Source organism: Hypanus sabinus, chromosome 22 (assembly GCF_030144855.1).
Source record: "Hypanus sabinus isolate sHypSab1 chromosome 22, sHypSab1.hap1, whole genome shotgun sequence".
Lineage (NCBI taxonomy): Eukaryota > Metazoa > Chordata > Chondrichthyes > Myliobatiformes > Dasyatidae > Hypanus > Hypanus sabinus.
This window is the reverse complement of record NC_082727.1, coordinates 59,673,455-59,699,870: the sequence shown is the minus strand read 5'-3', so window position 1 is coordinate 59,699,870 and position 26,416 is coordinate 59,673,455. Positions and strand designations below refer to the sequence as shown.

Here is a 26,416-nt window from a genome sequence, read left to right as displayed (position 1 = left end):
CGACTGCATTGGCAGGTGTGAGTCAACCTGATCTTGAGATGGAACTGGCCGACATAGCCGACAAAGACATATGGGTGTCCAAGTTTAGACGCTTGACAGCAGACCTTGAAGATGTTGCCCGTCAGAAGGCCGTTCTTGCTCAGAATCACAAATGGAGTGATATTGAAAACCTTCCAAAACCGGACAAACTTGTGTTCGAAACATGGAATGCTATGCCCGACATTTACGTAAACATGAAAAAGTATGCGCTTGGAGTCCTGTCGATCTTTGGATCCACATATGTATGTGAGCAGGTGTTCTCCAACATGAACTTTATTAAAAACAAACATCGCGCACGCCTCACAGATGACAGCTTGCGATCCTGTGTAAAGATGAAGGTGATGTCATACAGCCCTGATGTGCAGACGCTGTGCGCTGAGGTCCAGGAGCAGAAATCCCATTAACCAAGTATGATAAATATTTTAATTGCCTATTATTTTATGTATATTCATATTTTTTCATTGTTCAGTGAAATAGTCCTTTTATTTTTCAGGCTGACAGCTGGCTGATGTTATTTTTGGTTTGCTGCTGGCGGAAAATTTAAGTTCGGCGTTTTTCATAAATACAAGAAGGACTCAAATAGACGTTGAGTATTTTACTTAAAAGTAACTTTCAACCCAACGTCTTTTTTTCGGAGTTCAAAATGTTTTTGTTGCATGCAGAAATGTAATTTCGTTTTCTCTGCAGGAGTTCATCAATTTCATAAATGCAACACATTATAGTTTGTTTATACATAGCATAAAGGCAAAAAAAACGTTGTATGCAGTGTTATTTCATTTTAAATGTCAAACGGGTTTTGCGGCTCCCAGTGTTTTCTTTTCTGTGGGAAACGGGTCCAAGTGGCTCTTTCAGTGGTAAAGGTTGCTGACCCCTGCCCTAGAGCAAAGGGTTTAGATGAGGTAGAGTTCATTAGGTGTGTTCAGGAAAGTTTCTTGACACAATATGTAGATAAGCCCACAAGAGGAAAGACTGTTCTTAATTTGGTATTGGGAAATGAACCTGGTCAGGTGTCAGATTTCTCAGTGGGAGAGCATTTTGGAGATAGTGATCATAATTCTATCTCCTTTACAATAGCATCGGAGAGAGAGAGGAACAGACAAGTTAGAAAAGAATTTAATTGGAGTAAGGGGAATTATGAGGCTATCAGGCAGGAAATTGGAAGCTTAAATTGGGAACAGATGTTCTCAGGGAAAAGTATGGAAGAAATGTGGCAAATGTTCAGGGGATTTGTGAAGAGTTCTGAATAGGTATGTTCTGATCAGGCAGGGATGCTATGGTAGGGTACAGGAACCGTGGTGTATAAAGTCTGTAATAAATCTAGTCAAGAAGAAAAGAAAAGCTTTCAAAAGGTTCAGAGAGCTAAGAAATGTTAGGGATCTAGAAGATTATAAGGCTAACAGGAAGGAGCTTGAAAAGGAAATTAGGAGAGTCAGAAGGGGCCATGAGAAGGCCTTAGTGGGTAGGATTAAAGGAAACCCCAAGGCATTCTACGTATGTAATGAGCAAGAGGATACAACATGAAAGAACAGGACCTATCAAGTGTGATAGTGCAGCAGACTGAAAAACTTGAGCGTATAGATATTAAGAAAGAGGATGTGCTGGAGCTTTTGGAAAGCATCAAGTTGGATAAGTCACTGGGACCGGATGAGACGTACCTCAGGCTACTGTGGGAGGTGAGGGAGGAGTTTGCTGAGCCTCTGGCAATGATCTTTGAATCATCAATGGGGACAGGAGAGGTTCCGGATGAATGGAGGGTTGTGCATGTTGTTTCTTTCATTCAAGAAAGGGAGTAGAGATATCCCAGGAAACTATAGACCAGTGGTTGGTAAGTTGATGGAGAAGATCCTGAGAGGCAGGATTTATGAACATTTGGAGAGGTATAATATGATTAGGAATAGTCAGTATGGCTTTGTCAAGGGCAGGTCGTGCCTTACGAGTCTGGTTGAATTTTCTGAGAATATGACTGAACACATTGATGAAGGAAGAGCGGTAGATGTAGTGTATATGGATATCAGCAAGGCATTTGATAAGGTACCCCATCAAAGGCTTATTGAGAAAGTAAGGAGGCACGGGACAATGTCCAAGGGGACATTGCTTTTTGGATCCAGAACTGGCTTGCCTACAGAAGGCAAAGAGTGGTTGTAGACGGGTCATATTCTGCATGGAGGTCTGTGAACAGTGGTGTGCCTCAGGGATCTGTTCTGGGACCCTTACTCTTTGTGATTTTTATAAATGACCTGGACAAGGAAGTGGAGGGATGGGTTAGTAAGTTTGCTGATGGCACAAAGGTTGGAGGTATTGTGGATAGTGGGGAGGGCTGTCAGAGGTTACAGCAGGACATTGATAGAATGCAAAACTGGGCTGAGAAGAGGCAGATGGAGTTCAACCCAGGTAAGTGTGAGGTGTTTCATTTTGGTATGTCAAATATGAGGGCAGAATATAGTAAGACTCTTGGCAGTGTGGAGGATCAGAGGGATCTTGGGGTCCAAGTCCATAGGACGCTCAAAGCAGCTGCGCAGGTTGACTCTGTGGTTAGGAAGGTATATGGTGTATTGGCCTTCATCAACCGTGGAATTGAATCTTGGAGCCGAGAGGTAATACTGCAGCTATATAGGATCCTGGTCAGACCCCACGGAATACTGTGCTCAGTTCTGGTGGCCTCACTACAGGAAGGATGTGGAAGCCATAGAAAGGGTGCTGAGGAGATTTACAAGGATGTTGCCTGGATTGGGGAGCATGCCTTATGAAAACAGGTTGAGTGAATTCGGCCTTTTCTCCTTAGAGTGATGGAGAATAAGAAATAACCTGATAGAGGTGTATAAGATGATGAGAGGTATTGATCGTGTGGATAGTCAGAGGCTTTTTCCCAGGCTGAAATGGTTGCCACAAGAGGACACAGATTTAAGGTGTTGGGGCGTAGGTACAGAGGAGATGTCAGGGGTAAGTTTTTTACGCAGTGAGTGGTGAGTGCGTGGAATGGTGGTGTCTTTTAATAGGGTCTTTTAAGAGACTTCAGGATAGGTACTTGGAGCTTAGAAAAGTAGAGGGCTATGGGTAAACCTAGTAATTTCTAAGGTAGGGACATGTTCGGCACAGTTTTGTGGGTGGAAGCGCCTGTATTGTGCTGTAGGTTTTCTATGTTTCTATGTTTCTAATGCACCTGATGCATTCTAGTCAACATTTACAGCATAACAAAGCCTGAAATGTACACACCTCTCTCACATTGAGAGATTGAACAAAAATCCCATTTCAGTTTTCCATTGCGTTCTTTGAAAAAGCACCAAGGTTTAACATCATCGTCAGGATTTCTGTTGAATGATAGAGTTAAGAACAGTGTTGATTGTTTGCAATATGATTGATATAAATATTCATTCTTTTGTTGCAAGAAAGTAGCATACAACATCAGGCACCCCCACCCTTGGGCCATACTCTCCTCTCGCCGCAGCCATCAGGGAGAAGGTACAGGAGCCTCAGGACCTTCTTTCTGATGGTACCACACCACCAGGTTCAGGAACAGTTATTACACCTCAACTATCAGGCTCTTAAACCAAAGGAGATAACTTCACTCAACTTCACTGAACTGTTCCCACAACCTATGTATTCACTTTCAAGGACTCTTCATTTCATGTTCTCAACTTTTATGGCTTAGTTATTTATTATTATTATTTCTTATTTTTGTATTTGCAGTTTGTTGTCTTTTGCACACTGGTTTCATGCCCAAGTTGGTGTGTCTTTCATTGATTCTATTATTGATTTATTGAGTATGCCTGTCAGAAAATGAATCTCAGGGTTGTATATAAGGCAAAGAGTGGTGTTCTTGACATGATTTCCTGCTACTAAGAGCTGCTTCATGAAGAAAAGGCAGTCAAATCTCAAGGTCTAATTGATGAGGAAGTCAATGTTAGAGGGGGACCCATAGTCTGGCCCCTCCTCTAATATGTAACCACCACCCGCTTCCCTCCACTTTTGTACAGGTTAGGTCTATTTGTGTATTTGTTACTCCATGAATTACTGTGGATACATAAACTAGCGTATCATATATTTTGGGTTTGTTTTTTTAATCAGACACACATGTCCATTTCTGACCCCGCATAGCGCTGATTTCCATAGCGTTCCCTCCCCGAGGAATGCATCCTCACTGTTAGCGAGGTCTGAGTGTACCTTTGGTTTTATTTATTTATTGCAGACTATAATGAAATGCAATTAAAAAAAAAGAAAATATTTCGTGTTGTGTTCAGTGGATTGGTGTTTTATTAACAATGAATTACTGACTTCCATTCTGTGTTTATTGTTACAATTCATAACAGAATTGTAACTTGAAACACTGATAATGTAAGTACAGTATGTTGAAGCTCTAAGATGTTTCAAAGTAAAGGTTGTGGCATGTACATTATTTAGAAAATTTATGAATTATATTCATTAACACATAAATAATTACAAGGTAAGGTATTTCACAATTATATTAACATAGATTTTGAAATTATATTGACATTATATAAAATAAAATCCCAGCTGTGTGGCAACAAGGGCTATGTGTGCTGGAGCATTTCAGCTACTGTATGGATGTGAACCTGCACAGCTTAGAGGGAACAGTGATTGAGTCCGTAATTATTATTGTACAGGTTGGTTCAAGCCTTCCTCTCCAGCCCTTTACCTTTCCCATCCTCCTGGCTTCATCTGTCTCCTTCTTCTCCTTTTTTTTCTGGCATCTTCCCCCTTCTTGTCCAGTCCCGAAGAAGAGTCACAGCCAGAAGTGTCATTTCCATGGACGCTGGCCCGCTGAATTCCTCCAGCACTTCATGTGTGCTGCTTCAAATATCATTAATTTGTGGTTTTAATGAGATGCATCAATGCTTTAGCTCCAATTTTGCAATCACCGGTGCTTCTGCCCCTTATGTGTCTGTTTTGTATTTGATATTGTAGGCTTCTCATGGGCAATGTCCTATAGATGCTGGTCAGTGTATTAAAGATCCTGGTGTTACACCAGCTCATATTTAGGATTGAAATTAGACTCAGTGATCACTACATTAGAAATATGAATGTTTTATTTACCTACAAAATCTGTGATCTCCAAGGCCGTTTACTTCAGCTTGGTCTCCAAGTATATTAATATTTTTCCTTAGAAGCAAGTGAGAACTCCAGTATAAACATGTTTTCCCTTGTTCTGTTATATCAACATTGCCTCTGTAGTTTTCACCATTATCTTCATAACAGTCATCTACATCTATAGAAGGTTAAGACCAAGTGTCATATGCAGATTGGCAAAAATTCTACAGTATTACACATCCCATTTAAGCTTTAAACTTTACACTAGATCAAAACTCAAACAATTTGACAAGTACTGAGTCACAAATTTTGCTTTTAACTATTTGGCTTAATAAGCGATTCTATACCTTTTTAACGATTAGCATAGAATGAAGTGCGAATATAAAGAAACCTAGGAAGTGCTTTACCCAAAAAGGAAATCTAGCCTCAAATAACTAACTTAAGGGTTTCTATTCAACTGTGTCAATTGAATTGAAATAGAGATTTTTAAAGGAATGCTCATCAAGTACAAATAAAAAAAAACCTTCTTACCTATTTCACAAAATCTGCCTGTGAATTTCTTTGGACACAAGCAAGAGAAAGATCTTCTTGTTCGTCCCACTTTGCAAACTCCTCCATTTTTACAGGGGTTTCTTGAACAGGTGAATACTCCTAAGAGCAGATGCCTGTCAAACCTTACCAAAGTGTTATCAATTCTGCATCAATTTTAGAAATACTTTGAGAAATTATTGGTTTCTTCTAGAACTTTGAGACTTAATTAAAGTGAAACAATATAAACCCAGAGCCCACCCACACCCCACTTTCTATGCTTCCACCAACCAGATGAAAACACACAGGAAAAACTGCTCGCAGTTATCCCCAAATACTTTGCAATCATTTCTCTACCTAGACATTGAACTTTAAGCATTTCTTGTAGGTTAGACCAAGATGCATTTGCTAAAGACAAATCAGAAAATACAAAATAATTATGTAATTACACATCTTCGCTTTGTGAAATCATTATTTGCTGCACTCTAAAAGTGTTTAAACAATGAAACCTAGGCATTTCAAGGTGGGAACTGGAGCTCAGGCTGTTATGGAGATGAGGATGAGTGGGTGGGTGATAGTGGTGAAATGGCAGTACAGTATATACAGAGGTGGGAGAGGGTGATGATGCAAGGATCTTCATGGAGGGATTATGGTTCCAACACACTACAACAATTAAGAACACAAATCAGGGAGAACTGATCTTTATGGAGGAGTATCAGCACTGATATTTTAAAAATAAAACATACCATAAGACCACAAGAAATGAGAACTGAATCGGGCCATTTGGCCCATCGAGTTTGATCCACTATTTCATCATGGCTGATCCATTTTCCTGCTCAGTCACAATCTCCTGCCTTCTCCCCATCTCCCTTCATGTCCTGACTAATCAAGAATGTATCAACCCCTGCCTTATGTACGCCCAATGACTTAGCCTCCACAGCCACCTGCGGCAACAAATTCCACAGATTCGCCATTCTCTGGCCAAAGAAATCTAAATGGACGTCCCTCTTCTTCTGAGTCTGTGTCCTCTAGTCTTATACTCCCCCACCATAGGAAATATCCTCTCCACATCCACTCTATCGAGGCTTTTCAACATTCAACAGGTTTCAATGAGGTCACCCCTCATTCTTCTGAATCCTGATGAAGTATTCTTCTGAATTCTCCAGAGCCATTGTAAGTTCTTTATATGACAAGCCCTTTAATCCCAGAATCATTTTCATGAAAAGGGGATGTCCTTTTATGCTTAAAAACTCTAGAGCATTTTAATTCCAGATTACTATCTTCCTTGTTTTGTTAGTAGTTATTATAAAGGAAATAAATCTATAAATTTATAAAGGAAATAAATTAGAATTCTAAAATTCTAGTTTCTTTGCTAATTATATAAACTGTGTCATGAGCAATGCAGGCCTGCGCACCTGTAATTGTTGATTGCTGCCTTATCCAGAGTCATTAAGCCCTTGTGATTTCTGTTTAATCTTGTCAAATTTATTTTGACTGGCATGGGTTTTCTTTGTACTGCGATTATTTAAAGCAGACTCCCAGTTAGCACAGGTTGCAGGATCCCTGTGTGTTTCGAGAATGATTCATCTCACGGTGTTGCATGGTCAAGCTACCAACGTTCAGTTGGAATTCCTATGAATAAATTCCTGTTTCTATCTTAATATGGGAGTCTGCCGTTCCTCCATTCCCAGTTTCAGTCATCAGTCAGTGCACAGAGCTGTTCATGTTAATATTGTATGCGCAATATATGATGGGAAATGAAATCTGTGCTTTGATAAATTGCAATGGGAAGTATCTGGTCAAATTACCTAATGGAAGGACTCTGACTATAAATAACTGCAAATGCTTCAAAACAAGCATTTAAAAATTCTATGCATGATTTACATATTGGAGCAAACTTCTAATTTCATGTCTGACTAAATGTTGGCTACTAATTTACCAGCTAGTAATGTCAAGGTATAAAGCAAGTCTGTAAATACGTTAAACAGGAGTACATTATATAATGGTTTGTGGTAATAATGCCAACCGAATTAGATCAGCCATTTGTCACTAAACCTTGTTTACTTGCTCTGCAAAGAATATTTACATTAATAGCAACAAGGAACATGCATCTCCTGGCTCCTCAGTTGCTAGCCCTCCCTTGTCACTCCTTTGATTTGTCTCTGCTTTCCACAGAACTGGCCTAAGGAACAAGTCTACATCAGAGCCAGCTGATCACATCCACAGACCAACACTTTACGTATGAACTATTTTGGAGTGAGCTTAGGACCTTTGTATCTATTACGGTTCTGGGGTTTTACCTTTTTCTGGCAACCAATATGTAGAAACCAATGTTTAACTTGCAAATCATTTCCTATTGATTCCTTTAACGAAGCAGACTAGCTGGATGAGCAGTTAATAATACAGTATCCTTAAATATAGCCGCTTTGCCAATTCCATATCTAGTGAGTCACCAGAGAGCTTAGGTGTTCTCAACTTCTGAATCAGTCAAGCCATCTTGGATCTTCTTGGTGCCTAATGACACATGCACAGCTGTTGCCATAATCTCACCCTGTCCAACTCATATCACTTCTCTAACAAGTGCCTCGTTTGCCATTTTTTTTCATCATTTTGATTCCTTGATGTACTGACATCAGCAAACATAATCCTATTGTTTTAAGATTAATTGTGGATTATTTATGAGTAGCAGGAGCAATAGTTCCTGATGGCAATGGGATTAGCTACTTTGATTGTTCACTCCGGTTAATGTCCTCACTTTTTGTGGCTCAGAACCCCCCCACCTGTTTCAGCCCGCTGAATACACAGCACCTGCTTGTAGAACAATTTATTCAATTCCTTCCCTTCTGTCCTGCCCAGGAGCCCAATTGCTATTCCTTATGTCCACCTGATGTCCAGTGAATGCAATGATTAACTCGACTTCAAGCATCCTCTGTTTCCACAGAGTAAACCATACTCTGTGTAAAACAATATCTCACCACACTTTCTTCTGGTCTACGCCTGTTGAATCTTTGTTCCTTAGCCCTTAAACTACCACCTTTGTAAAAGTACATCACTGTAAAAATATGTCTAAGATCTCATGGAGTGTTATATCACTTTGGTTAACCTACCCATCATATTCAGACACAAACAACTATCTCTATGAATTCAACTCTAGCTTTTCTATTGGGAGAACCAGTATGAATTCTTTAACACCTGTCTTTAGCTTCCTTTAGTCTTTGTTTAGGGCTCCTGAATTTTTTAACTGACATGCAGTTGGATCAATCCTTCACCCCCTTTCTCCATTACTGCTTTATTGTTCCTTTCCAATTTGTTTGCCCCATTGATACGTTCGCAAGCCTTTTTTATTCATCCTGCTTTGCCGTGCTTCAAAGTAATAGCAGATTTTGTCATGGAAGCCAGCTGGCGGGCTGTGCAGACATCTGCCAACATGGAGCCAACACGATCAGTTGTACCAGCTGCTTTCACATATTAGTTGTGTTTTGACTGATTTCATGACAACATTTTACAGGAAACTGTTCACTGAGAGAAAAGACAGACTAATCATATGGAAAAATATAACTGGTTACTGTACGTTGTTTGCAGTTCGGAGGCTTGTAAGGGTAGTCACATTTGCACTTGTGATATGGTGGTGTATCTGTAAGGACACATTCTCCATGCAGGCACGTTCTCTTCTGACAGGGATTGTTCACTGTAAGATAGAGAACAACTTTTCATAAAAGTTCCATGTTCAAAGCTCAAAGTTAATTTATTATTAAAATACATATAGACCACTATATACCATCCTGAGATTCATTTGCTTGCAGGCATTTGCAGTACCACAAAGAAATACAGCAGAATCAATAAAAGAAAACTACACACAAAGACTGACAGGGAATCAATGTGTAAAAAAAGGCAAACTGTGCAAATATAAATAAACAAATAATACTGAGAACATGTCCAACCTCCTGCTCACTCGCCTCCTCTTGCTGTAAATTGGAATGTGATGTTGACTTAAGATATCCACAATAAGTTACATCCCAACTACAAGCATGGAATTAATTAGAATGTTTTAATATTGGTTAATAATGGTTTATGAACCAGACAGAACTTGCATTCATATGATACCTTTCACACCCTTATAATGTCCTAATTCCTTCGTAACCCAAATGATGATATTTAAAGAGCAGCCATCACTGTATTTAAGGAAAATAGTTTAAACACAATATGTTACATTATGAATGTAATTAAAAAGCATGTACTAAGATTAATATTCAGTTACCTTTTTTAATATTTTGTAATACAGTTTTGTATAAGAAATACATGAAAAAATAAAAATCAATGGTAAATGAGAATCTGGGAGTTACCCAACAAATGCCTCACCATCTTACTCTGTAAAACCTTTTGCTTCCAACAAACTAAATTCAGGAATGCCCTTGATGTGTCTGGATAAACTCAGCACCACTGAAGGAGAAGAAGACTTGATCCAGGTTAAAATAGCACATCTGATTAGCACCCCGAGCTAGCCATTCACTCCCTCTATACCTGATGCATCGAGACCACTCGATGTACAGAACGAGCTGTTCTAAGTGAGCAACACCCAAATCCATGACTTTGTTCATGCATAGCAAAGCCAAGAGAAACATGGGAAGATCATCGTGGTAAAGTTACAACAAAGTTACTTACCATCCAGCCTCGAAATATATTGCTTTTCCTTACCCAGTAGGGTAGGCTCCACATGCCCACCTCACAGGGTGATAGATACTTTATTGATCCTAAAAGAAATTACAGTATCACAGTAGCACTACAAGTGTACATATATTAGAAGAGAAGTAAGAAAAAATTTAAAAATCAGTTACCTTAAAATAAAATGTACAAGATTTACAAGCTAAAATTGCATTTCAAGATTTACAAGTTCACACTGTTGAGGTAGCACAAAAATTACTGTGATGTTATACAGTGATGGGTGCACATTCACAATGTCAAGGTAAAAAGTGACGGTAGTATTGCACAGGCTGTCCGTGATAGCAGGATGTGGTAAACAGAGGTTAATAACAGTTTAGCATCACTTTCCCAGCTATAGGCTGACGGGATAAGGCTCAGGGTAAGAATGACCTCATATAGCACCCTTTGGAGCAGCACAGTTGTCTTAGTCTATTACTGAAAGTGTTCAGCCAAGGAGGCATGCAGAGGGTGAGAAACATTGTCCAGAATTGTCAGAATTTTCCAGAGGGTCCTTTGTTCTACCACAGCCCCCAGTGTGTCTAGTTTGACTCCTATGACAGAGCCAGCCTCTCTGATCAGTTTATTGAGCCTGTTGGCATCACCTGTGTTGATCCTCAGTGTGCTGCCCTGCTTATCCACATGGGAGTAGGCTCTGTTCAGCAGGTAGGTGACAGCATCATCAACTCCTGGTAGGCAAACTGCAGGGGATTGAGGGCTGAACTAACCAGGGGTCAGAGGTGAGCCTGGATCAGCCTCTTTAGGGTCATCATGATGTGCGAGGTTAGGGCCACTGGACGGTAGTCATTCAGGACTTTCAGTTGGCCCTTCTCAGGTACTGGACCACACCTGATGTTTTCCACACAGTTGGGACCCTTTCCAGGCTGAGACTCAGATTGAAAATGTACTGGAGTACTCCACACGGCTGCTCAGTACACTCCGTCAGGACCTCGGGGTTCACACCATCCAGTCCCAAAGCTTTGCCATGTCTGAGTTTCCTTAGAGCCCTTCCCACCTGCTTAGTAGTGAAGTTGAGTTGCTATGTGGAGGTGTGGATGGTAGGTGCAGGGCAAGGAGGTGACATAGACTGTGAACGTCCACGCATTGAACTGCAGGGCGGGAGGAGGGACGAGGGGAGGCACTGGTGCTGAGGGAACATAGGGTGCCTCGGCACCCTATCCTGAGGGAGGTGTGAACAAGGGGGAATTGTCAAACCTATTGGTTTAACTCATTAGCCCATCCTGCGGTTCTACAGCTAGGCTTCTCCACCGCACCACACCCCCCCGTGTGCTACTCTGCCCAGGCTTGTTCTCCAGCTCTCTCCTGTATTCATCTTTAGCCACTTGGATCATCTCCTTTGGCTCCCTCTGCACATGTTTCAATTCCTCCATGTCTACTGTGGTGAATAAAAGCCTTTAGATCACTGGTGAGCCATGGTTTGTTGTTAGGGAAATAGCCAACAGTCCTTGATGGTATTACAGTGTCCACACTGATGTAGCCAGTAATGCAATCGGGAAGTCTGTTAATGTCCTCCCCATATGGTTCATATTCCAGTCAGTTACCCCAAAGCAGTCCTTCAAGGCCTTCAAGGTCGAGCAAGGAAGATAGTTGAAGTCCCCCGATACTACAATGACTGCATTGGGGTGTTCAGTCAGGAGTCTTGTGATGGTAGCGTGTATGATGTCACACAGCATCGGGAACTTGCAACGTAGATAACGAGCAATAGGGTATAGCTGATACTATGAATGTAAACTCACAGCATGTAGTTCAATGTCCAGACAGAAATGTGACTGGGATTACACCACCTGCTGTTCACAAGCATAGCAAGCCCACCTCCCTTCCTCTTACCGCACTGTAGATGAACTCTGTTTGCTTGTAGCTTTGAAAACCCATTCACCGTAGCGTTGGAATCTGGGATCTGCTCATGTAGCCATGTTTCAGTGAAACACATCACACTGCATTCCTGGTATTCGTTCTGTGTCCTTTGGGATGGGTAAGAAATGCTGATCTCGGCAATGATGCCACATCCGCAGGCGGCCATGACACCAAGACCATGGAACCCATTCAAGAAAACATCAAATGCCCATTTCAAAGGTAATATTACAAGTCATGCAAGTGTTATCGTAAAGACCAGCAAAGATACCTGCAGATTCCATATATGTCGGACTGCAGAAATTATTGAAAAGTTAAAAGTAAATGTGGTAATATCATCATGGGTTGAGATTCAAAACGTCAATGCATCTGCTATGTTGGCTAAAACATAGAAGATGTGCCAATGGTGTAGAAAAGGCCATTAAAACTGTCGTAACCACCTTACTAATGCCTCTGTAAGTGATGGATTACTCTGCGGCTCCACAGGTTATTGAAGAATAAGAGTATCATCGCCTTACAGCAGGGGTTGCCAATTTGGGGTCCATAGACCCTTTGGTTAATGGTGGTGGCCGATGGCACAAAAAAGGTTAAAAAGGGAGCAAACCATCACTTTAATGTTTGTGACATCAAACTGTCCACTAGGCCACCACAAAGTCTAAGGTATATTCCAGATGTATTCCTTGAATAAACCGTACAAGCTTATTTGAGTTCATTGTATCTCAGCAGTGCAAGTCAGTCCACTCCCCAACAAACTCAATGGCCACCTATACAATTCCTCACTAGTTCAAATATCTGATCAGTGCAAATTTGTGGCAGCATCTCAATGCATATAAGTGTGCAGACCTGGTCAAGAGGTGCAGTTGTTGTTCAGACCAAACATCAGAATGGGGAAGAAATGTGATCTAAGTAACTTTGACTGTGGAATGATTGTTGGTGCTAGATAGGATTGTTTATCTCACAAACTGATCATCTCCTGGGATTTTATGCACAGCATTGTCTAGAACAGGGGTTCCCAATCTTAATGCTTAATGGTATTGGTCCATGGCATAAAAAAGGGTTTGGAACCCCTGTTCTAGAATTCACCGAGAATGGTGCAGAAAACATTTAGTGAGTGATAGTTGATGAGAGAGGTCAGAGGAGAATAGCTAGACTGGTCCAAGCTGACAGGAAAGTGACAGTATCTTAAATAACCACACATTATAATTGTGGTGAGCAGAGCATCACTGAATACACAACACGTGAAATCTTGAAGTGGACAGGCTACAGCAGCAGAAACCCATGAACATATACTCTGTGGCCACTTTATTAGGTACAGGAGGCTCTTAATAAAATGACCACAGAGTGTGGGTAGTATATACATACTGCATGTATGTATGTTCATTAGACTTCTGAATTCTACAATATTTTAGGAGATCACTGGTATTCAGGGAATCCATGAGTGGTGCAAATAACCCAAAGAGAGCTGCTAAGCCAATGTGCTTTCAAGTCTACATTGAAACTCATTTTGTTGTAGTTATGGTATAACACAAAAGGAAGGGGCTGGTGCTAAAATTCAAGGACATTTTTTTTTTAATTAAACTATTTTTCTACATTGGTTTTGAACTTTGCTTTTTGTTTCCTTAAACAGTAATCACTGACTTTCTACTCTTACACTTTTCTTCCTAACTACATTACTGAATTTAGTGGGGCAGAAGAAAAATCATCTTTGATCTTCATTGGCTTTGAAGTTAATGGAATGTACAGGGTGACTACAATCAGAGGACAATATTATATGTATTTGACACTGGCAAGCAAGGATAAATTTCTCCCTAGCATGTCTTAACTTCAAACTATGGTATTCATTACTTCAGTGTCAATTGATGCAAAACTAATACCTCTTTCCAGCAGGGTAACATAAAAAATGTAAACTCTCTAATAACCTATCACCATGAAAATCTCTTCGCTTAATACTATTTAACATTTTTTTTCAGATTGACCAGAATTGAAAACAAAGATAGTGCACTCATTCAGATTTTGAAATAATTTTAAAAGCTCATCTGCTTACAATGTCCTTCAGAGATGATGACTCATCTCCCCTAACTTCTCTGTTCTGCATCTGACTCCAGTTCTACACTAATGCTGTTCCCAGGACAAATAACAGTAGAGATTATATACTGCCTCTCCAGCCTTCATAAAAAAGTTAATAACTACTGTTTTCTTAATTTTGCTGTATGTTGTCCTTGTGGCACTGATTAATATTAATCTTTCATTTATTATGAAATTATTAGAAAAAGCTACTTTTGACAGCTTATTGTCATAGTCATAGAAAAGTACAGACAGAAACAGGCCATTCAATACATCTAGTTTATGCTGAACCATTTAAACTTCCCAAACTGAACCATTAAACTTCCCTACCTTTTTATTCTGGCATCTTCCCCCTTCCTGTCCAGTGCTGAAGGGTCTTGGTCCAAAACATGGACTGTTTATTTATTTCCATAGGTACTGCCTGACTTGGTGTGTGTGTGTGTGTGTGTGTGTGTGTGTGTGTGTTGCTTTATAAATGCACGTTTATTGCTCAGTTTTGCGACACTGCAATGGTGCTTTTACATGAATTTAAATTGAACACTACAGTTCCTATATGTCATTCATTCAAGGTCCAACTGCCCTGCTCCAGGTTCAAAGTGCATTCCACTGCATTCAGTTCAACCTACACCTGACAAGCCTGAAGGTTTGGGTTACATTTGACATTTTAAGATTAAGTAAATATTGTTTAGATTATTTCTTAATATTTCTAATTATTTTCAAATGGCAGAAACATTTCCAAAAATATAATTCAGGCAAGCATGTTATTTTCCATCAAACAGAATTTTATGTTATACAGATCATCTACAAAGAGAATCAGAAATGTGGAGTACATAACCTATTGTCATCTTAAGAACGTTCTGCCATTGATCTAAAGTGTAATCCTGAAATGATTGACAGGATGAAATATGAAAAGGACCAGGATAAACAATGTTAAATCAAATTTACCCGAGCACAAATTTACGTGTCTCACTGTGTAGAATGGATGCTTTACCCTTTTGCCAATTCGGTCAGAGTAAAACCCATGCTGAAAATAATCTCTTTCCTTCCAGAACATTAGAACTCAGAACAGAATAAATTGAGAAGGGGTCGAGCTGTTGCATTTGAGAATATGAAACATAAAGCAGTCAGTATTCAGAATATGATGTAAACTGTCTGCGAAAATATCTGGGGCAGAAAATGGTCAAGCACTAACTGGTAATGTGAGAGATGTGTTCTGCGGTAGGGCTTCTAGTATTTTTGGGATAACTCGTGGGGAGAAAGGAGGTGGATAGAAGTGATCATTGGCACTGAACTACAGCTTCTGATGATACCAATTGAAAACAAAATGAAAAATAATTGCACCTTTTTAAGGTCCACCTTCATTCTTCTGATGTGCACATATATTTTTATTTATTTTATTTAGTGATACAGCACACTGTAGGCCCTTCCAGCCCTTCGAGCATGCCACCCCAGTAACCCCTGATAAGCCCGATTAACCCTCACAATGATCACCATTCTGATACGTCTTTCGTCTGTGGGAGGAAACCAGAACACTGGGAGCAAACCCACACATTCCATGGGAAGGACTTATTCCATAGAACGGTGTGGGAATTGAACTCTGAACTCCAGGCCACCCTGAGCTGTAATAGCATCGTACTATTCCTGCCGCTGCCAGTAAGGAGTTTGTACACTCTCCTCATGACTGTGTGGGTTTCCCTTTGATACTCTGGTCTTCTCCCACAGTCCAAAGGCGTGGTAGTTTAATTGGTCATGGTGAATAATCCCATGATTAGGCTAGTTTAAAATTGGTGGGTTGTTGTACAGTGTGGATCAAAGGGCAGAAAGGGCCTACTATATTTCAACAACAAACATATAAATAAATAAATAAATAAATAAATAAATAACCACCATGCTACTGTGGTGCCCATATGCTGAAATCAAGCACATACACAGATCAAATGAACTGATTGCAACACACGTGTGCTGCAAATGCTAACAAACTTGATAGACTGCAGCAACTACTGTGAACCAGCTGGGAATGAGGTAGAAAACTAAATAAATACAGTAACCTTGAACCTTGTTTCACAAATTTGTTTTTAAGTCACGTGGGGCAGATTTACTGCAGACCATGTCTTTACTTCAAACTACAAGAGTCAAGAAACGCTGTCACATTCACTGATGTCATGTAATAAACAAATCAATATGATTTGTACAGGTTTAGTTCGGGTACATTAGGAGTTCTAACATCCTTTGACCGGAAAAGTAGGGAAGCTGCTTGTTTTTCATTAAAATTCACAGACCACCACCAGAATCGCGGGGCCCTTGCAACCTCCATGTGGTTTATTCTTGAAAACGCAATTTGATCTGAAACACTAAGGTCAATCACTTTGCATCAGTTACCGTGCCATCTGATGTATGGATTTCCTGTGGTCTAAAAGACAGTATAACTGAATACGGTAGCTTCTTCTGGCAACCTAGCAAGTCTCTCTCTGAACGTTAAGGAGGATAGTGATATTCAGTTTTGAAGGTGGTTGTCCCCAATGAAGAGCAGAGAAGTTTAGAAGCAGATTCAGTAGAGGTGTTTAAACTGAGGACAGATTTAGATAGAGTAAATAATGTAAATGGTCTTCCAGAACACATGGATCAATTATAAAAGGGGCGGATGTTAATGTGCTTGTGTTCAGTTTTCAAATCCGAAAGAGACTAGGGAAATGATTAGAGGGATATACGGAATGAGCATCAGAATGTGAGGTGTGTGCAGCTAAGTGGATTGCTGATGACAGGGCCTGTATCAGACTTGGCTGTACTAGTCTATGAGTCTATGATTGCATTCTGCAAAACCAGTTCCTCTTTTAACACCGTGTAGCAAAGATAGGGAATCAGGTAGGATATTTCAATTCCAGGTAATGACAGACTTTTAAGCCATATTAATGATTGCTTCGTGACCGTGCTAAGTTGTTGACTTTCTGGCAATAGACTCATCAGCAGGAGAGCTATTTGCTCAGGCCAAGTGCCTACGGTGACTTCTGGACAAGTAAGAGGTATATGTAGCTGTTCCACTCTGTGAGTCTCCCATTATCCTTTCATTTATGAGGACCAGTCTCAGTCTCTCCAGTCTATCTAATTTACTAATTATCGTGTTAACTATATCCAGTCTGCATCATGCTCGATCCTGACCTCAGGTGCTGTTTGTCTGGAGTTTGCATCATTTTTCCCAGAATGTACACTACTGTGCAAAAGTTTTCAGCACAAAAGACAGAGGAGCAGAATAAGCCATTTGGACATTGAATCTGCTCTGCCTGATCTATGGATCATGCCAGATCCATCTTTCCTCTCAACTCCAATTTCTTGCCTTTCCACCATATCCCTTCATATTCTGACTAGTCAAGAATCTATCAAGCTTTGCCTTAAGTATCCACAGCCATGAATGACAACCAAATCCACAGATTCACCACTCTGTGGCTAAAGAAATTCCTCCTCATCTCTATTCTAAAAGATACCCCTCTATTCTGAGGCTGTGTCCTCTGGTCTTAGACATTGCCACCAAAGGAAACATCCTCTCTGCATCCTCTCTATCAAGGCTTTTCACCATTTGATAAGTTTCAATTAGGTCACCCCTCATTCTTCTGAATTCCAGTGAATACAGGCCCAGAGTCATCAAATGCTCTTCATATGCTTGTAGCCATTCAATTCTGGAATCATTTTCGTGAACCTCCTTTGAAGCTTCTCTAGTGTCATCACATCCTTTCTAAGATAAGGGCCCCAGAACTGCTCACAATACTCCAAGTGAGGCCTCACTTGGTTTATTAAGTCTCAACATTACACCCTTGCATTTATACTCTAGTCTCATGAAATAAATGCTAACATGTACTTGCCTTCCTCCACCAACTCAACCTGCAAATTAACCTTTAGGGAATCCTGCACAATAATAACCTTTAGGGAATCTGCTTCGGTTTTCTGCATTAGAAAACATTCACCCCTTTCATTTCTTCCACCAAAGAGCATGACCACACACTTCCTGACATTGTATTCCATTTGCTGTTTCTTTTCCCAGTCTCCTAATCTGTCAAAGTCCTTCTGTAGCCTCTCTAACTCCTCAGAACTACCTGTCCAACTATCTCCATAACATCTGCAAACTTTGTAACAAAGTCGTCAATTCCATCTTCCAAATCATCGACATATAACATAGAAAGAAATGGTCCCAACACAGACCCCTGTGGAACACTACTAGTCACCGGCAGCCAACTAGAAAAGGCTTCCTTTAATCCTGCTCTTTGCCTTCTACCAATCAGCCACTGCTTTATCCATGTTAGAATGTTTCCAGTAATACCATGGGCTTATAGCTTGTTAAGCAGCCTCATATGTAGCACCTTGTCGAAGGCTTTCTGAAAATCCAAGTACAGAACATTGATCGATTCTCCTTTGTCTATCCTGCTTGTTATTTCATCAAAGAATTTCAACGTATCTGTCAGGCAAGATTTTTCCTTGATGAAACCATGCCTACTACGCCCTATTTCATCATGTTTCTCCAAGTACCCCAAAACCACATTCTTAATAATCATCTCCACCATCTTCCCATCTGCTTTCACGACATATGTGAGTGATGATAAACCTGATTTTAATATGGGTCACCAATGTAGACTGAGAGTGGGAAGGGGGCAAGGAGAGGCGATGGAGGAAGGAAGCATCAGAGAGACATTCTGTAATGACCAATACACCAAACGACCTATCCTGGTGTCTGCCACCCCCTGCCCCTGGCACTCCTTCTCTGCCATCTATCCCACACACCTCCTGCGGCATCCTTGCCATTCCCAACATCCTTGGTTCCTGCCAGATTTACAAACTTGCTCTCCGCTCAGTGTTGTCAAATATAGTACTATATCAAGGCACACTAACTATATGTATATGTGTGTAAGAATTTGCACAGAACTGTATAGATTTTCTGAGAGTTGGGGCTAGCTGGTACAAAACAGCATCTCAGAACTAAGGTTTGATGGTCTGGTATGGATAGAGCAGCTGAGAAATACTGCAAAACTTGTTAAGACAGTCAAACTGTATCCAGACCCGACCCTCCAGAACCACTAAAGCTGACACCGTTACCAAGTGATCCTTGGCAAGAGGTAGCTGTTGATTTGCTTGGACCATTACCAACAAACCATTCTGTTCTAGTAGTAGTCTACAAATGCAGAGAGAGTCGATGACAGTTTGTAGAAAATTTCCAGTAGACATGGGCAGCCTGTATCTATCAAATCTAATAATGAACCTCAATTCCGATCTGAACAGTCCAAAGAATATTGTGGGAGTAATGGAATCAAACACCTGAAAATAATGCCAAAGTGGGCTCAGGCAAATACTGAAGTGCATCACCGATGTAAGGGATTAGGATTTTTCAAGCAGAAGGATTTGACTGGAAATGTGAATTGAGAAAGTATGTGACTGTGTACAGATGTGTGGAATATGCCACTGCAGGGAAAAGTCCTGCCGAACTTCTCTACAACTCAAAATGAGGGGGAAGTTATCAGACATCAGGAAGGTAGACACGGCAGAACTGGAAGTATGAGATCTGGACACAGAACAAAAAGGAGAGTACAAGCTGTACGCAGACGATCGCAGAGCAGCACAAAGGTCTACTGTAAAAGTTGGGGACACTGTGCTTATCCGGCAAGAAAAAGTGGACAAATTCGCCACACATTTCAACACAACACCACACAGAGTGGTAAGGAAAACAAGAAATCAAGTGGTTAAAAAAAATAAAAACACAAATTGCTGGCAGAACTCAGCAGGCCAGACAGCATCTATGGGAGGAGGTAGTGATGATGTTTCGGGCTGAAACCCTTCATCAGGAGTGGAATTTGAATCACTCAAGTGAGTCAATAAATAAATAAACAAAGTGGTATTTGAATCTCCTTGCAGCATGCAAGGAACACCACACATAAAGAAGTTCAACAGAAGAGAGACTTTCGACAAGAGGAAATTCAAGGATTTGACAATGAGGTACCAGGACAGAAGGACAATGTGATGGACAGTTACGGACAAGCTCAGATTCACAGTGAACAAAAACCGTAACCAGACATTGAAAGCAAGAGAAACTGGTAGAGAGACCTTAAAGGGTTAGACAACAACTTCTGAAGTTTAACAATGTTGGATTGAAGTGGAGCTTTAAATTGTGGGTTTTGAACAATGAGAACTGTTGTAAGTTGAAAATGGAGTTATCATTAAGTTAAAACAGAAAATGTGTTGGTTATACTCATGCCTATCAGAGAATATATGTTGAATTGAAATAGTTAAATCAGTGAGTTGCATGTGGCCTAAAACATTGAAGTTGATTTCTCAGGAAAGGAGAGATGTCATGTATTGAAAGGGTAAGGTCAGTTAATGTAAGTTAACACTTGTCAGGTATGGTGATGATGTCTTCAGTCTGGGACAGAACAACATGTGATGTGACGGAGGCTTGGAAGCGAGAATGAAAAATAAAGACACCTTTAAAGCATGAAGTGTTGAGTCATGATATATACACAATCTAATTAAGTACTGAGAAAGGTTGCAAATATTACAATAACGTGAGAGGAACGTAGACTGTAGTACAGTACGGGACAAATCCTCTGGCCTGTGATATTTGATCCAAACACAAGGCCAATTAAAATAAATACTTGCAGCCGGTATATAATCCACAATCTTCCATTCCCCTGTATTCATTGTGTCTAAGAGTCTCTTAAATGGCACTTAATTTTCAGAATTCATTTTAAATTTCCTTAAATTTTATTCACTGTAGATATTGCATGCAGAATGTGTGCTATTTATTAATGATTGCTTAGATTTACAATTGATACTCAACGACCTTGTACTCAGAAAACAGAAGCAAAGACAAGTTCACTGAAGTAGAATGTAAGGTAGAAAGAGTATAGACAGAATGGTGCATGAGCTAGGATTTAATAAAAACTAGGGGATGAGCAAGCGTTTGAGCTAGTAGATGGCTGATTCCTTACTTAAATGATACTTCATTGTTTTTAAATAACTTGTATAAAATGTGTTGTGATCATTAATGCATTTAATTTTAAATGGCACATGAGAACTCACGCAACTAGGTACAGAAGAAGTTACTACCTTATAGCCATCAGGCTCTTGTACCAGCATGGGAAACTTCACTCACCACAACTCTGAACTGATTATACAACTTAAAGACTCATTTTCAAAGACATGCTCTCAGTGTTACATTTTTATGTACACAATTTGTCTTTATTACATTGGTTGCTTGTCAGTCTTTGTGTATAGTTTTCATAAATTCTATTGTATTTCATTTTTTTCTGTAAATGCCTGCAAGGAAATAAATTTTAACATTGAATATGTTAACATACATGTGCTTTGATAATAAATTTAACTTGCTTACTTAAAAAATTGACAAATGGGGAAGAAAATTGCAAACAAATCTTATGTTTAGAAAAGCCATTACCTATCTGACATGTCTTTCCTGTATAGAGGGGATGGCAGTGACATGTGAATTGTGAGCCAATTGTTTCACAGGTGCCTTCATTTTCACAAGGACTGGTTGAACAAGGATCTAGAAAATATATAAATAAAAATGTTACTGCTCTATCCACTTTGCTTGGTTTAACTTATACTAAAGACCAGCATATGTACAATATGTTAACATGTGATAAGATAGTATTTGAGTAATTGAATCCATATCCAGTCACTTGTATAAACCTTTGATTCAGAAATCAGAATCAGAATCAGATTTAATATTACTGGCATATGTCGTGTTAACTTTGTGGCAGCAATACGATGCAATACATGATAAATAAACAAAAACTGAATTGCAGTAATATGTATATTAAATAGTTAAATTAAGACAAGTAGTGCAAAAACAGAATGTATGTATATAAAAACCATTAAATGAAATAAACATTTCATAAAAATGAAAAGCAAAGATTAGAAGTAATGAGGTAGAGTTCATGTGTTTGCTGTTCATTCAGAAATCAGACGGCTCTGGGAAGGAAATGGCTACGCTATGTTTTCATGCAAGTGGCATTTTGCAATTGATTGAACATACAGGTGTAGTCTTTCAGTCTTTAGCAGATCTGAAATGTCCTGAGAGCATGAGCAATGCTCCTTTAGTTAGCCCTAACTGAAGTCCTGATCGGCTTTGGGAGTCTGCTTGAGTCATTGAGCATTATCTAAAGCCTCTCCAGTATTTCACCAGTGCTAAGCTCCATTCGAAAGAAGTCCAAGGAATGTTCCATCTCCTCCCTGTGAGGGATCTGAAGTTCCTGTGCTCTGGAGATAGATTCCAAATATAAGACCATAAGATACAGGAGCACAATTAGGCCATTCAGCTCATTGAGTTTGCCTCACTATTTTTTCATGGCTGTTTATTATCCCTCTCACCCCCATTCTCCTGCCATCTCCCTGTAATCTTTCACACCCTGATTAATCAAGAATCTATCAACCTCCAGCTTGAATATACCCACTGATTTGACTTGTCTGTGGCAATGAATTTTTCCTCATCTCAGTTCTAAATGGATGTCCCTCAATTCTGAAGCTGTGCTCTCTGATCATAGACTTCCCACTATAGGAAACAACCTCTCCACATCAATATTCAATAGATTGCAATGAGCTCTCCCCTCATTCTTCTAAATTCCAGCGAGTACAGGCGCAGAGCCATCAAACGCTCCTCATATGTTAAAGCTTTTATTCCTGGAATCATTCTCGTGAACCTCCTCAGGCTCCTCTCCAATGCAGACACATCACTTCTTAGATAAGGGGCCCAAAACTCACAATATTCTAACTGCAGTCTGACCAATGCCTTATAAAGCTTTTGCACTACATCTTTGTTTTTGTTTTCTAGTCCTCTTGAAATAAATGCTAACATTGCATTTGCCTTCTTACCATCAACACAACCTGCAAGTTAACCTTTAGGGAATCCGGCACAAGGATTTCTAAGTCCCCCTGCACCTCTGATTTTTTTAGTTGTCTCTCCTATTTTCAACTATCAGAAAATAGTTGATGTCTTTATTCTTTCTGCCAAAGTGCATGAACATGCACTTCCCTACATTTTGTTCCATCTGTCACTTCTTTGGCTATTTTTCCAAGCTGTCTACGTCCTTCTGCTTCCTCAACACTACCTGCCCCTCCACCTATCTTTGTATCATCCACAAACTTGGCCACAAAGCCACCAATTCAGTCATGCAAATCATTGACATATAACATGAAAAGATGTGGTGCTCCCTTTATTCTCACTCTTTGCCTCCTGACAGTTAGCCAATCTTCTATCCATACTAGTATCTTTCCTGTAATACTATGGAATCTTATCTTGTTAGGCAGCCTCATGTGTGGCACCTTATGAAAGGCCTTCTGAAAATCCAAGTAAAAAACATCCACTGACTCTCCTTTGTCCATCCTGCCTGTTAATTCCTCAAAGAATTCCAACAGATTTGTCAGCAAGATTTCTCCTTTAGAAAATCCTAATGACTTTGGCCTATATTGTCATGTGCCTCCAAGTACCCTGAGCCCAGGACTCCAACAGCGTACAACTACTGAAGTCAGGCTAACTGGCCCATAATTTCCTTTTTTCTGCCCCCCCCCTTAAAGTGATATTTAATAAACCAGAGAAAACTTTTCACATTTGTAAGTCACCACACACTTGCTTAAGATGCTCTGAATGATGATCAGCATCTCCCAAACCAATATACACAACAGACCCTGGTGCGGCAAGATCCAAAACTTGGCACAGGGTTGTGTTGAAGAAAGAACTCAAATAATACCATCAAACTTGTACAGTTTGTTTTCCCTGTATTTGGTTAATGGTATCATTCTTTGATAATGGTAATGATACCATTAAGAAAGTCTTAGACTACAAGTACCCCGGATCAAGAATGATGAGTTCGCAGAAGGACATAAAGATACAGAAGGCGTTGGCGTGGAGGGCTATGAATGACATGAAGGAAATCTGGAGGTTGAACCTGACCAGAGAGCTCAAAAAGAGGATCTTCATAGCAGTCATAGAGTCCATTGACATGTACAGATGCGAGACATGGACACTCAACAAGACCATGCAAATGTCACTGGATGGTTGCTATACACGAATGCTCCGGATGGCTCTTGACGTGAGTTGGCAACAGCACATGACAAACGTTGAACTCTATGTTGACCTACTGATGCTCACTACTAAAATCGAGGTGAGAAGACTGCAATTAGTGGGGCACTGCTTATGCCACCCTGAGCTACCTGCTAGCCTAGTCATCACATGGGAGCCCAAGCATGGGAGGATGTACCCTGGGTGCCCTCCCAAGACAATGGTCAACACGCTCCTAGAAGGTGGCAGAGCGGCTAATGTAGATAAACTGAACATAGTGATGAGGAAGAAGGAGAAGTGGAGAGTCTGTCATCGTGCCCAACGCTGGCCCCCTGGGCCTGAGTCGACGTAGTAATAGTAGTAGTGTATTCTGTTAAAATTATGTTGTCAGATTAAACTCAGGTGAGGACACTTGAACTCATTTTACATACAGTAACTTAGAACATTATTTCCTTGAAGATGGAATGCATGAACACTATCTTAACACTTTTTTTCTCTTTTTGCACTACTTACTTAATACAACTTATTAAATATATATATATACACTTTCCACTGTAATTTATAGTTTTCATTATTGTGTGTTACGATGTACTGCTGCCACATAACAACATATTTCATGATATGCGGCAGTTGCTTTCATACCATCATAAATGTGGGAAAAACATGGGTTGTGTTCTAATCAAAAGTTACATTCAGCTTTGAAAAAGAAGTAACAATTTCAATGAAGCATCTCTCTAATAACTTTATAAATTATGTGAAGACTGAGATCATTAAATAAATGTACATTTGTACATGGCAAAGTTAACAACAGTTAAACTAACAGAATGCTACATTCTATGATTTAAAAAAATTAAAAACTATACAAAACCTTCTTCTGTAGAATCTTCAAATATCCAGTCTGTAAGCAGGTTTATTATTTCCTGTTCATCGTAATCATCACCATCTGTATCATCATTGTCGTCATCGTGATCTGTTTCTTGAGCAGAAGTTATTAGTCATTAATTAAGTGCACACAGTGGAATACCACATTAATTTAACCAGTGGAGGATATGCAGGAAGATGGTGCACACTCCACACAGACTGTATCAAAAATCAGGGTTAAACCTGGAGTTATGATATACATAGTCTCTCCTCTGTTGTCAGATTCAACTCAAGAGAGGACACTTGACCTCAATGAATTCAATCAAGACTTTAAGCTTCTTCCAAATTGCTTTCAGTTTGGTTAAGGTTTTAATTATTCATATTTTGTTTGTTTTTAATAAATATTGTGTTGTCATTTTTAATTTCTGTATTTTTAACATTGCTTGATTATTTTCTTAACACCACCTACAAATTGCAGGACAATCTCAGGAGATCAGGCGGCAACTATGGAGGGTGTATCTGCAGGATCGATGCCGCCTGATCTGCTGAGATCCCTCAGAGTTTTGTATGTATAGCTCAAGATTTCCAGAATCTGCAGAATCTCTTGTCTTTCTGTTTCTTTTTAATATTTGGTAAGTATTTCTGGTTATTAGAGGGACAAATTACCTTCATATCTTTGACAGTTGGCAAAGCTGGAAGTGATGGTTTGCCAGTTGTCAGAGCTTCAAGGGTTTCTTGAGGCCAGGGGGCCACAGAGGAAATGGGGGGGGGTGCTCTTCCAGTAGGTTTGGCCATTCATTTGGAGTGTGGGGCACACCCAGGTTAACAAGAAAGATTAGATACCCCTGCAGCAGAAAAAAGCTGTCATGGTGGGCCTGCAAGTTATGGGGAGAGGGCCTGGGTCAGTAGAATTCAACTCAACGCATCATAGAATCAGTGGAAGAAGTAAATCAAAGGAGATATATACTGCGTCAAGTCTGATGTGGAAAACAATGCTCTGAGTACTGCTCATCAAAAAACAGATGCAAAGTAGGACGTTTAATGCTTTTGCAATATTTGTCAAAGTCTGAGAGTTTATCTTTAACCCGATGCTAAGAGGAAAATCACCAGCATAAATGCTGGTGTACCTCAGGAAGATGAAACTGCATGTACTAAATGTATCAGTAAGCTGAAGGCTTGTGTGTTTGACAGCATGTGTCTGTTTTTAGGTAGCATAGCAAATACACACAGCCGACAACTACAGACGCAATTTGTATC

General features: G+C 39.9%; 1 protein-coding gene across 1 annotated transcript in view; it reads right to left on the bottom strand.

Annotated features, from left to right (window-relative positions):
• LOC132379794 (hyaluronan-binding protein 2-like) overlaps positions 1-26,416 on the bottom strand; it is a 56,130-nt gene that overhangs the window by 27,823 nt on the left and 1,891 nt on the right. Inside the window, exons 3-8 of the mRNA XM_059948077.1 lie at positions 25,167-25,274; positions 21,677-21,784; positions 9,185-9,301; positions 5,617-5,736; positions 5,092-5,263; positions 3,253-3,347 (exon numbers count right to left, since the gene is read on the bottom strand). Of these exons, the coding sequence (XP_059804060.1) occupies positions 3,253-3,347; positions 5,092-5,263; positions 5,617-5,736; positions 9,185-9,301; positions 21,677-21,784; positions 25,167-25,274 (720 nt within the window). The remainder of the gene's footprint in view (positions 1-3,252; positions 3,348-5,091; positions 5,264-5,616; positions 5,737-9,184; positions 9,302-21,676; positions 21,785-25,166; positions 25,275-26,416) is intronic.